General features: G+C 41.2%; 1 protein-coding gene across 1 annotated transcript in view; it reads left to right on the top strand.

Moving 5' to 3' along the window:
• The first annotated feature begins 551 nt into the window (after positions 1–551).
• Positions 552–13,710, top strand: part of klhdc8b (kelch domain containing 8B) — a 96,450-nt gene continuing 83,291 nt past the window's right edge. Inside the window, exons 1-2 of the mRNA XM_066698196.1 lie at positions 552–971; positions 10,269–12,766. Coding sequence (XP_066554293.1) covers positions 12,376–12,766 — 391 coding nt within the window. The 5' untranslated portion in view covers positions 552–971; positions 10,269–12,375. The remainder of the gene's footprint in view (positions 972–10,268; positions 12,767–13,710) is intronic.

Below are 13,710 nucleotides of genomic sequence, written 5' to 3'. Positions count from 1 at the left end.
GTAGGCTATGCTGTATGTACTCATTTATATGCCATGCGTCTTTCTCCAAGGAGACTTTTCAAGGTTATTTCTTCAGTAACTGAACACAAACAAGACTCGGTGCTACTGCTGTGGAGTACTACTGCTGGTCTCCTAGTGTCCATTTCACTGACCACCATTGTCCGAGTTAGGCGCTGTACGAAGTTGCAGAGCACTGGGAGAGGATTGTGCAGTCACTGGTTTCAACAGACTACATATCCAGCACCAGTAATGTAAACAGGGAGAGAACAGAGAAGTCAGGGAGACCAAAGGAGTCTCTCTCTGATGTCGGTCTGTTATAAACAGCACACATGTCTCCGTCTCTTGGCACCATGGTTAACTCTAGTGTCATGCCTTTTATTAAAATTATTATTATTATTTCAATAATTTCAATTCAGTATGTACACATCTAAACATGTTTCAACTGAATTATGTTAAGGTTACTTTAACTCTAAAATAATGAATGCTCTTGTAATGTTTACTTTATCCTCCCCTCCCCTCTGCCCTTATCTAAAAATGGATTACGATGCATGTGCTGGAAAACAGACAGATGTGACGAGATCCTGAGTAAACCCGTTTGAGTCGGGACACATGGTCTTGCCTCCGCTCGCAGACAGGTAGACACACGGAAAGGACGAGCGACGGGGGAGTTTCGGGCTCATATCGTAGCAGTTGTCGCTGCCGATCAAGGTGTAGCGCACGACACAAAAGCACCCATCCGACCTGTCGGCAGCGCTGGAAACGAGCGGGAGCAGCCAGCGCACACGCCGCCCGGCAGCAGCTCAAGAGCCGAGGGAGGAGAGACATCAATGGGAAGCAGTGCACCCTCTCCAGCCGCGGCACAAGCGCCGGAGCAGCGCGGCGCGGAGGAGCGGAGAGCGGGGGCTTGGCACGTCTGAGCAGTTTCAAGAGCCGGGAAGAAGTTCCTCCGGGATACAGAGCCCGGGCGAAAGGTAAAGGCAACATGACCAGCTTTTTAAGTTTCTTTCTCTGTCTTCGCCGCACTTTCCAGTTTGAAGCCGGGTGACAGGTGAGCAGGCCAGGTGAGACGGCGCGTCGGAGCAGCTCTGCGGGAGGAGCGGCGTCGCGGCTGGTCGCGTCTCTTGTGGCCGAGTGCGAATGAAAAACAACCCATCTCATTACTAATATTGCCTCTGGTTATAATGCATTTTTAACACACCCTGAGCACTAGTAAAAAAACACATAGTCTCTGAATGTATTTTGATCTCGATTAGTTCGTGATTATTTGTATTATTATTATTATACTGATATCATGCGTATGTAACAATAATACCTATATTGTAGTATGGTCACTGTGCCCGATGCAGGCTGTGTGCGTGGTGCTCTGTTGTCATGCTTGGACATCATACAGGCAGAGACTTGCATTTAGGAGCAGAAATAAGCAGATAAGGGAAATAACAGCAATATCGGTGATCATTGTCAAGTTTTCTATCTGCATCGTGACCTGTGCAAATGGGTTTAAGAGAAACTTGTTTTAAAACACTTTTAGTTTGACATGTTCCTGCTCCCTACAATAGTACAGTAATTTCGTGGTGAGGTAATTCAGCCAAGCGTTTATGGTCACTGGGCTTATTCTGCTGTGCATGCCCGCGGTCAGTTTATCATTACCAGTTCAACTTTATTTATTTCTACGCTTTGCCTCGATCAATCAGTCACTCAAAGAAGTAACAAGTAATTTCTTAACATATGCATCGTTTTTTCATGTGAATATGCAAGGAATTAAATGATTATTATTATGATTATTAGGCTATTATTATGTGTATTGTTGTATTTTTGGGTTGTTAATGGATGAAAAAAACATCGTTGCCTTTTCTATATAATGGGACACATGCATTTCAATTATTCATGTTCTTCTCTTGTCTGGGCTTTATTACTTAAAACATCTCCTTATTGAGTTTGTTACATACAAATAAATAATTTCAATTACACGAATACTTCTTTGGAAGACATCCGTGCACTCTGACACAATTAAAACGTGAATTTCAAGTTGTAATTTAACAGTAATCGTTCGGAAACCGAGGCATTGTGTTTAATTATTAGGTGGAACTAATTAATGTAATACGTTTGTATTGAACATTTCACAACGTACAAAAATGTTGAGTAGCTGAAGGTAATGATGCATACATGCTTTAATTCAGGATCATTTTTAATTCTATAAAGATTATATTCCTTGAATTGTGTTTGAAAGGATATCATTATCAAGACAACTTTACTGATAGAATTGTTCAAAGAATTGTGTAATGAAGGTTTACCACAATCCAGAGATCAGCCCTAAACAGACACATCCGTTTCCATAGGTGCCTTAAGTCTGTTAACATATTCAGCATTGATGTTTGGTCTGATGACACTTGCTGCAAACCAGATATGTTTTAAATCTCAGGCACTGACAGATTTCCTTCTGTTATTGACCTTTCACCACAGATATGTACATGTGTATCCCTATCTGTGCACAATGCCCCTGCGCCCTGAGCAATTTATACCAACTCATCACTAGCAGAACAACATTAATTAGTAAACGTACAGGTCTGCAGGTAAAATACAAGTGTCAGTCAGTGAAAAACACATTTAGTAGGATGTATGGCTTTCCTAGTTTCTTGAAAGTTTAGTCTTACTACCTTCTGGGCAATAAGCTATGAACATATACTTATATCTTGTGGCAAGAACTGCAATATTAACGTTGGCTTAGTTATTAGTCATTGAGAGAATTGTATCTGTGACAGATGAGCGCCTTGTGAATCCAGTCTGAAAGTCCTAGTTTGCATTTGTTTTCCACAAAATCAAACTAGAATGTTAAACAAACAAATTAATTGTATACAAATACAAATGTATCTTAGCATGTATTTATTTAAAGATAATTCTGTTTAATTTATATCAGACTGGTTACCAAATTACTTTAGTGTGTGTTTGTATTTTCTTCTGTGTACGGCTTAAATGCATAGCCCAAGTTTAGCTCCTGTTGAAAATGGCTCAAATGATTGATTGTTTTTCATCTTAGTCACTGCTCTTCAGTCAGTGATCCCGTCTCCTCCCTTTGGCTTGAATTTTCCGTAGGAGTGTGCATCATCCCGCTTCAGCTTGAGAAATTACAATGTAATGAAGGGAATGTGACTTCCTGTCTCTTAAGAACAGTCCCAGGCCTTCTCCAGCCCTGTCCTCCCTTCACAGAATGTTTTTCCTGCTCTTGCCGGGCTGTCTTGCACAGTGACCGAAGGGGAACCAAAGAGGTGACCAGTTTGATTTCAGCGAAAGTGATAAAGTAAACAAACCGTGAGACAAACGGTGAAGTAAATAAATAAAGATGGTAAGATTCCACTACAAAAGGAAAGATGGATGAAAGGCTAGCAGGGCTGACAGAAAATAGATTAGAGGAAGTGAAAATCTTTCCTGTAGCAGCATGAGAGTTTGTGTTCCTGCACTGCCAGGTTTCACACTGAATGATTGTTGGTCTGTGTGTACTACTTGGCCACACCGGATGTATCCATCGAAAAACGCTTAATTCAGAAGAGATGGCACTGGATGAAGACTGTCATTATAGTAGAAAAATAGTTTCCTTAATGACTTGTTTCTATTGCAGTGCACTGAGCCCTATACTGTATCGGCTATGTGCCTAAAGGTACATAGGTAGCAGGCCTGTTGGTCTTGGGCAGCCCTGTTTGCAATGTCCCTTTCAGACCAGCTCCTAACGCAGCTGCTCGTGTGAAGAAACCATGGTGGGGATCAGAGCTCGTGCTGGTTGGAGGGTAAGCATTGTAAATGTGTATTCAAGCCCTGGAGCTGCACTGACATGTGAGAGTATGACACGGGGAAATGAGGTGCAGACTTTCTATTAAACAAGCCTTCAGCCTCATTTGAAATCATCTTGTGCTGAAAGTGTAATGGGCCATGTTCATTATAAAGCACTATTACCAGGTTATTCTCCCCTCCAGTGTAGAGACACCAGTGATAATGTATGTGATTTCAATGACCTGGCCTGTTCAGTAGTCTAGTGTGTGGGGTTGGTGAGCAGCTGCGGCTTGAGCAGTTCCCATGATGCCAACGTACAGCATTCACCGCCTCTGACACCTGTTTGCAAACTCTCAGTCTCTCAACCCAGTCTGGCATACAGCCCTTTTCAAGTACCAGGGCAGTGTTCATATGGCATACAAGGCTGTGTGTTATTTATTTTTTCTAAAACACCATACACAGCACCAGACGGATGTCGTGCCCCCGCAACCCCTCCACCCGCCCCTAGACATATTACAATATCCTTCTTTCCGCAGTCCTAATTCTCCAATGAAAGTGTTGGGCTGTGAGCTCTCTGAGGGTGTGGGAGAGAGTACTGTGACTCTCTAAGGTACCTCTCTGTCACGTAGCAGATAGCTACTCTTACTCTTGCATTGTGGATTCCCCAAATCTTGCTTTCTGACATATACATAAACACATAAAGTCAGAGCCTGAATTAACACATGAGTTGCACATATTTTCAAGTACAGATCAGAAAAGGCGGGTGCAGTTCTCTAATGCTGTGAGTGAAAGTCCTGAATGTTACACCGTGCCTGTCTCATGACCTTGAAATTAAGGCGATAATAGTGAAACGATCCTCTCATCACCCAATTTAAATAATAACGACAAGCCTCTTCTCGTCTCCCAATTACAGGAATAAGAATCCTCTCATGTTGTGTAGGGAACCCTCATGGAAAGATGACCGTGTAGCACAGGAGGACACAAGGGGCTGCTTTTCACTCTATGAAAAATGCAGGGAAAACTGACATTATAATTGGAAGTGTATTCTGGTTTAAGTGTAATTGAAGGTTAATGGATGCCCTGCAACAGAAAGCTTTTATGCAGAGACAGAAAAAAATACAATTCTTCCCGTGACACATTTAAGCCTTAAATCAGGCCCGTCTGAATGTGTCTGAAGGCACTCTCTGAGAATATTAATACAGTAAAATGCTTGCTTCATCAGTTTGCCCCCATTTTTGTTGTATTATTCTTCCACACTTTCATTAAAAGCTACAGGATTGGGTTAGTGCTTTATAGATAACGCACAGCCTTGAGAAATTCAGGATTTCCATTAGAGGGTCCCAGCAGATCTGAAGAGTGTGAGTTTAGTGGCAGTCTACAGTTTTAGCTACACTTCAGGTCTCTCTTGTAAAGTACTGACAAGTGAGACCACAATACAGCTCACTGGTAAATAGAGCATTGCAGGTGTGGAGAACAGTTTTCTCACCCCCCTATCTTGTCTATGCGGACAATGCTATGACTTGGCAGTTTTAGATGATTTTGTGCTATGTTGTAAAACATTTCTCAGCACTTGGAAAAAGTCCAGTTATAGAATATGAACACACACAAACAACACACATCTACAAACAAATTTGTTTTCTGGAACCACACTACAGCACTTGCAAAATGCAGGCGAATGTAATGACGTGGGGAAGCCCCATGCTTTATGAAAGACCGCAGTCGGCTGGACTGCGGCACACTCCTGGCACTGTACCTGTAAGAGGGAGAGCAGGGAGGTGGGATATAGGGTGGCCAGCATCATCCATTAGCATTGTCTGGTACTGGTACTGATGTCCAGATAATTAAAAAAGGAGTCTCAGAACACTATTTTGCAGATGTCAATCTGGATATGAAAATCAGTCGGTAAAACTGAGATGTCATTTCTTTTTATGTTTTTTTCATGGGGTGGGGTAGTTATTCATTTTTTTGTTTTATCCCTCATTCCCAAACTTAAAGTGAAGCTATAGAGCAGGGTGTCAGACACCAGTCCTGGAGGACCACATTGTCTGCTGTTTTTTGCTCCAGCCCAGCTCTTGGTGTCTGTATTGGTCTAATTAAACGATGACCCGATGAACTGAACACTTCTCTCCAGACTCTGAAATGTGCTGTGGGTTCAATATTTTGAATAATCAACATATTTTAAGTTATCAGCTGTAAAACTAAAACGTGAGAGCCTTAGATAAGCCTACCCAAGGAAATAATGACATTAATTGAACAATTGAACGCTCCTGTTGGAACACAAACTGGGAGGCACTGTACTGTGTACCCCAGGACTGGCACCCCTGCTATAGAGGGTCAACAGTATTGCTCAGTGTTGTAAAACAAGTTTGCCGACTGCTTGTGACAAAGTTCAAGGGTGCAGCAGGTACATAGGAAACTGAGGAGGAGGTTTGAACAGTTATGTTACTCTTTGGAAATAACTAGACTGGATCAAGTTTCCTATTTGAGCTCAGCTAAGATAACACCACCTTTATGATGTCTATTATAATGAACCAATTTAATACAAATTCTCCTGATCGCCATTGTTTTATAGCTGCCTGCCTTTTGAGTTCTCTTAGTTCTCAGTTTTTGTAAAATCCACGGGGCTTTAATCCAGTCTTACATGCTGCAGTAACACTGCAACCTCCTTAGTTTCATGTCTGTTATCAACTTGCCCTTTAAGCTCAAGTACCTCACTGGAATATTCGGCTTAATCTCCGCCTTAATTAAGCCAGGAACAAAAGCTAATTGAACGGCATGATATACCAACACATCTGATACATCGCTGGGTGGAGTTAACAATGTAATATGACAGCTATAAGTGAAACCTGCCTTCTTCTCCACTTGTATTCTTCTCCTCTTGTCTGTTCTTCGTTAATCCAATTAAACAATCTTCTGTCAGTCTTTACAGTAAGCAGACGTTAGCAGATGTTGGGATTCAGTTAGTTTGCCTCCAACAGTAAGAGATTCCTTTTCCTCCTAACTGGGTACCGAGCCGTTCAGCCTTTTCTGTTTTCACGGGTAAAATACAATCATACTCAACTCAAGAAAGACATTGAATATTTTCCTATGTTACTTTTTTAAGCAACACAAACATGAATAATCAGTCAACAGGTAATTATAATTGAATTATGTAGTAGAATTGATCAGAGCAAAGTTTGTTCCCCAATTAAAGGCTAGGATTCTAACAGTCCCCATGGGGGGTACTGTATTACTTCTACATAAAACTGAACCCGACCTTTGTGTCAGTGTTTGCCTTTAACATAAGTCTATGAATTTCAGGTATGTTCTAGATTTAAAGATTAACTCAAATTATGGTCGGGTTTAATTAGGTATGCCAGTAAAAGTAGCAGTGACCTTAATATTATGTTTTTTCTAATGAGTGGACTCAAATTCCCTGAGTATAATACTTTGGAGCTGTGTTCAGCACTCTGTGGTGTATAATTTGTGCAAAATTGGAAATAGTCTCTTCTCATTTTCTTTTTCCTGAGGTGATTTACTTAGGATGCACAGTGGAGAGCCCTGGCCCTTTGCACAAGGGTCTGATTTAGTTAAGAGCTTAATTAAAATGGGTCAAGAATCAGGTATTGCTTCATTATCTTCCCTCAGCAATAACTGTACAGTGTGATCTGGAAAATATGAACAGCAGCTTTTTTTTCTGTTTTAATTTTCTTTATTTTCAATGGGCAAATGTGTGTATTAATAGACAGAATATATTAAAACAGCCACTGGTTCTCGGAGTTTGATAGCAGAATTGTCAAATGTAGTAGTCTTTCAGGGATAGGGCTCTACACTGTATCAATTGGAAAGGTTTAAAAGCTTAAGTATTAACTTTTTGAAGCATGGGCTATATCTGCACAAAATGGTACTACAGAGCCAGCCTTTAATATTGGAAAATGAATCGAAAACCAGCTTTAAAATGTCCACTTTCAAACCAAACAAGTAGCAGAATACTTCAGTAGCACTAACCATGAACTCTGAATGCATTTTCTAGAAATATGCTATATATATATATATATATATATATGTGTGTGTATACTTTTTTTATATCAGTTATATGGAAACACTAGTGAAAGCCCAATATAAATTGGGTAAGAGTGATTATCATCATTAACTATACAACAGTAGACCAATGGTTACTGAACCGCTCCTGCCTGAATCTAAAATCTAATTCGTTTTTGTTGTTTGAAATTGCTATGATCCTGTACTTTTGGTGTTATTATCCTATTAAAATAAGGTTGAAATTAGACATCAAATATAATTTCCAACTGTGGTTGCTGCTTTCACACATTTGTGTTTCCCGCCCTCCCTGTCAAACCTGTGTTATGTAGGAGTGTCATAAACAATCCTCCTTAGCTGTACCTAGATGGCTGAAAAGGGACTATGGGATGGCAGTGGAGGGAGGAGTGTTGGGGATCAGAGGCCTGCTTGGAACATAAGTGGAAATCAAGCAAGAAAAGAAGGGGATGAATTATAGATTACAGCGCCATCAAAATTTCATATTCAATGGCACACTTTATGGGTAACTAATGAAGTGCATACAAATGACTGCTCTTTGGCCTCTGAGAAGAGGACTAGGATGGTATGTGAAGAGACAAGAGGGGATTAAGCTGAAACAGGCAGTAGTGGCTCAGAGCGCTGCATAAACAGCAACACTTCACTGCGGTAATTGAACAACGATGAAATCACTTTAAGCGAAACTCTTCAATATTAATGGCAGGCTTTAGCATGGGTAATTTTTTTTTTTAATGCTGGTTTTACAAGAGAAATTAAAACTATCATAGTTTAAACCATTTAAATATTACCTTGCAGTGCACTCATCCAGGGTTGTTTTAGTTTTTTTTTCTAATCCTTAGTCCTGGGGACACAGTGACAGGTCAGATTTCTGCAGTTACCGAGTTGTCAAAAAAAAAGAAAAAGGTATTTTGTTTGTAGACTGGTGGTGTATAAACATTCCTGCAGTTATTTTGTTAAATTTAAATGTTTAATATAAAACACACTGTATTATGACAAATAATGTTAACTACAATATGAACAGCTGTCTTATGTCCTAGAAAAAACATGGACCGCTAGGGGATGTCCTGGACTGTTAGTAAACGCTATGCAATCTACTTTTCCTGGCATCCAGTTTTGGTCACCTTTACATTCACTGTGCATGACATCAACAAATTATTTCACTGTATGCAGCTTATACCCAGCTGACTTTGTATTCAGTACATAATGTATATGTCTATTTATACACTACTGGTCAAAAGTTTTAGAACACCCCCATTTGTCCAGTTTTTATTGAAATTTAAGTCCAGTGAATAACCTGAAATGGTACAAAGGTAAGCGGTAAACTGCCAGAAGTTAAAAAAAAGTTTAGGTTACCAAAAACTGAAGTCTTAACTAAGAGATGAGTTTCGCTGCACACGTTAGGCCAGTACAAGTATGGGATCTGTACAGGGAGAGGGAAGGAGCATCACATCAGAAGCTGGTTAATGATGCAGCATCCCTAGACCAGACCAGCACTAACACTTCCCATGGAGATTGTACATATCGTCTGATCTCATTCAGCAGTTCGTTTGTCTAGGGGCACCTGGCTGTTTTTTTCAGCTGAACAGCAGTGTGACCTAGATCATTTGAAGTGATCCCCTGAGTCAAAGCTGATAATATCAATCACGTTTACACAAATGCTTCCCTGCTGGGTACAAAGCTAGCGTGAAATGGACGTGCTGTAGATCTGAAAAGATATCTTTCCACATGCTTGAATTATCTACAAAAAATGGCAGCTTCTTCCCCTCCTGGCTTTGGAGGTGGCTCCAGGGCAGTTGCATATGTGTTGAGGAGTCTAGAAGGTGAGATATCTACTTTCTGAGATGATTAGAGTGATCTTTCTATTATGTATGGAGATGAGGAGTTATTTGAGGGAGACTGACATTCTTAAAATAGCTGGTATCGCTTCTTAAAATTCCACTTGTTGCAAATTAAATCACACCAAAAACCCTTGAGGAATCATTACAATCAGTTGACTATAAGGCAGGATACTGTTTGCATTTCATTACTTGGCTGATATTGTCAGTACTTTGCTGACATTTTCCCTGTTCGGTTTAAACATGATCCTGCAGGAAAGAATTACATTGTTTTCTGGCTTGTCTTTCCTATTAAATGTGTTTCTAAAATGGTTTATTCATATCTCGAGTGTGTCGTGGGCCCAAACTTTCTTCATTAGATGTGTCAGCTTAGAAAACTAATTTCGTTTAGATGGATTTCTCAGTTTCTCAGCGGTTTCTAAAGACGGGTTCTACAATCTTAATTTCAGAATAAAATCATATCCTATCAGTGTTCACAGACAAAGAAGCCAGTCAGTAAACCTGCTAACTAATTCACACGTTAGGACAAAATGTCTTTCATTGGTGTGAGAAATGTCTTGTGTGAATTGAATAGTACAAATATGACTCCTACTTTCTATGGCACTGTTAACATTTTACTGTTTTGTTTTTCTTCAGAAAGCAAGGAAAAGTAAAGACAGCCTGAAAATATCAAGACGTACACATAAGAACCTTCTTTTTCGAATGGGAAGCCGCATGTTTTTGTACCTCGCAGAACGTCAAACCATAAACCCCCATAGGAGAGGCAGTCAGAGCTCTTTGATCTCTCCTGAGTTCTCCAGGCTGTCGACAGAAGACTGAGGACCTTGATGCACTGCTGAGTGCGAGGGATTTTCCTTGGGCCAGGAGGTGCATGCTGATCATCAGTTTCATGCCCCAGACTTCTCACCTCCGCATCAGCACTGTCCATCACCGGCTCTGGTGGCTCACACACTGGGCTGTGCCCATGGCCTCTCCCGCACCTGAGGAGACCCTCCGCACAGGCAGTAATCTCTAAAATAAAGAGTCTCCAGTTCCAGTGGCTGTATTGCCTTCCTTATTGTGGTAGAGGTACTGACGTCACAACACAGAATAATGGCCCTGGCTGTACTTATTTAAGACAGATACCTGTAATCTCATAGTCTCACCAGGGGATCAGTTACAGTACTAAAATCTGTAAAATAAAGAAAAAACATATATAAACATATATATATGTACTTAAAATATATATATGTTTGTATTTTTCCCTTATGACTTGTGGCTGATTAAGGGTAATAGTAATTAACACCTAAATATTTAATGAAGGAGCCTGTAGCTTGGCTGTACTTACAAGCTGACGTTTCACATTGAAGAGGAGGGGCAGGGCCCTGATACAGGCTTTAATAACACTAAGGGTTTCATCTCTCTGATGTACCGTCTGTTTTTAAATTATGCAGGATTACTCTTTCTTCACTCAGGAAAACAAATGAGAAAACTTTAGCTGTGTCAGTTTAGAAAACTCCTACAGAGCCACTTGCCTCCAGTCACTTAAAGGTTGTTAGATGAGTGCCCAACCCCAGCACTGCCCCACTCCCATATCTGCCCCTCAGACTCTTTGACAAAGGCTGCTAGTACCTTACAAGTCCACTGCAAACTCTTACCAGCCTTAAGCCATATGGATATTGACCTGTGAAGAACATGGTCCTTGCTGGTCAGTGTTAGTCTGCTTTAGCAGGATAGACAGGATTATGACTGAACAAAAGATGACATTGGAACTCTGTTTGTAAATGTCACTGATTTAATTTTCTGTGTCAGAGATTTTGATTCTCCCCATCTCTTTCCACTGGGACTTTGCCATTTGGGGTGAATATTCTGCCAAGCAGGACCTGGCTTTGACTTCAGTGAACGCTGAAGCTGGCTTGAGAACTAGGTGTTCATTTATTTAATGGCACTGGCAAGCTCTTACGATCTTTATTTCACTGGAGCAATCTGTTTTAAAAGGCTGTCGGTCTGCTTTTTGTCCTGCCTTGCCTTCGGAAGCCGGCTCCTCACCTGGACCAGATTGGATCTGGAGTAAAAGAAAACGTTCTAAGACTTTGTTGCTATGTTTAAATTCAATTGGTTATAAGATCAGCAGCTGGTGGAGTCAAGGTGTTCTTGTGATCCTGAAAGCCATCGACCTGGATATTCTTTTCCTCTTTAGACGACAGCCGTATGGGTTTCCTTTGCTCTCCCCACTCTCGTCTTGGCCTTTGCCTTATCGAAGCTCCATTTCAAAATTAATCCGCAGGCAGCCTGCAGGGAGGCTGGGTTTGTGACTCAAAATAAACAAACTACAAAATACGAGAAATGTGTATGCAGGAGATCAAAAGCTAGCCTTTCACCTCCCAATATGCCCATGCCGAGCACTGCTTTAATATTTCCTCTCCTTAACTGCAACCCTTCTCACACAACACCAGGCTGGTTGCTGGAAATGACAGCAAATTAACGAGCACGGAGCTGCCGGGAGTGTGGCATTTTCGTTTTTGGTTCTCAACAGAGACTGATGTACAATTCCTGGCACTGCAGTGGAAGGCTACTGAAGCACGCTAATTAGCGGATGGGGACCAGCCCTGAAGAAAGAATGCGTCACAAGAAACGGACACTTAAAAAAAATTAAAACTTTGGATTTTTTTTTAATGTGTAGTTTTTTTTTTTTTTTTTTTTGTTCTTTCCCTCCATGGTCTGGGTTTTGGATTATGAACTGTATCTATCGTCTTGAGGAGAAATGCCTGTACCCGAGATGGCAGTGAGCAGCGTGAAGTCCCTGTACTGGGAGGTGTTCCCCCCGATGCCCACCCGGCGAGTGTACTGCACCCCTGTTTACCACGATGGCCTACTCTACGTGGTGGGCGGCTGCAGTGAGACGGGGCTGCCCTTGGACACGGCCGAGGTGCTGGATGTTGGCTCCCAGACGTGGACAACGCTTCCTTCCTTGCCCACCGCCCGTGCTGGGGCCACTGCCGTCTCCCTGGGTAAGAATCTGCTGGTGATTGGGGGTATGGATGCGGAGCAGAGCCCCCTGTCCTCCGTGGAGGTCTACAACACTGATGAGAGCAAGTGGGAGAAGAAGGCCAACCTGGGCCAGCCTTCCATGGGCATCACCTCAGTGGAGAAAGGTAAGAGACCCCTTACCTTATACAGTAGATTCTCCTTCTGGGTTTGAGCAGAAATGACAGCCAAATTAGATTCAGAGAACAAGCTTGTAAAGATACAGTGAACTTACTGGCAGTGGCAGGTCCCAAAACAACATGATATTGCATTTTACATATATAGTTTTTATGCCTTGGTTGCCTTCTGTTTTTTTATAATGCCATAACATGTACAGTAATGTAGTATTCTCATGAACCATACCTTAGAGCTCTTGTTCAACAATAGGCACAAGCACTGGGAAGGGCTCAGACTTCAAGGTTAAAGGTCATGATCTTTGTAAAATATCCCCAGATATACATTTTACCATCATCTGGTGCAGGTGTTCTCCTTCTTGTGATGTCTTCATTTCATATGATATAATACTATTAATAACTATTAATATAATTATATTTTGTTAATTCAGTGGAACAGGGGGCTAACGATGCAGGGTGTGCTCATTGTTTCTGCTGATGGTGTATTACAAGCCCACTCTTGATTCACATTTAAACAAGAGCGTTGCACACCTCTGAGTGACTTTCATAACATCAATTATATTTTTTGTTCCTGTTTGACTAATGTTTTGCTTACTCTATTTTTTGCATTACCTGTTTCAGATGTTATGTTATTTACCCTGTGCCACATACACTTGCAAAGCAGAAAACAGTGTGAAATCTAACTTAAGCTAGTAAGTGAGAATGTAACGCCTTTTTCAATTGGAACCATCAATAAAATCCGAGATGACGTGAAAGGTGGGAGTTGCAACCAGATCAGCTGTTAGCTGATCAAGACACATTAGCTCATACCTTTGTCAATAAATGTACACTAAGGCAGTGTTGGTATTATTTAGTTTGTTTCAGCTAAATGGCCCCCGTCCTTGAATACTGAAAGGTCTCGGCAACAGGGTTTTGTCTACATCTCTCTGCTAGTAACA

The sequence above is a fragment of the Amia ocellicauda genome, chromosome 3 (assembly GCF_036373705.1).
Source record: "Amia ocellicauda isolate fAmiCal2 chromosome 3, fAmiCal2.hap1, whole genome shotgun sequence".
Classification (NCBI taxonomy): Eukaryota; Metazoa; Chordata; class Actinopteri; order Amiiformes; family Amiidae; genus Amia; species Amia ocellicauda.
The sequence above is the reverse complement of the archived record's forward strand: the minus strand, read 5'-3'. Positions and strand labels throughout refer to the sequence as shown.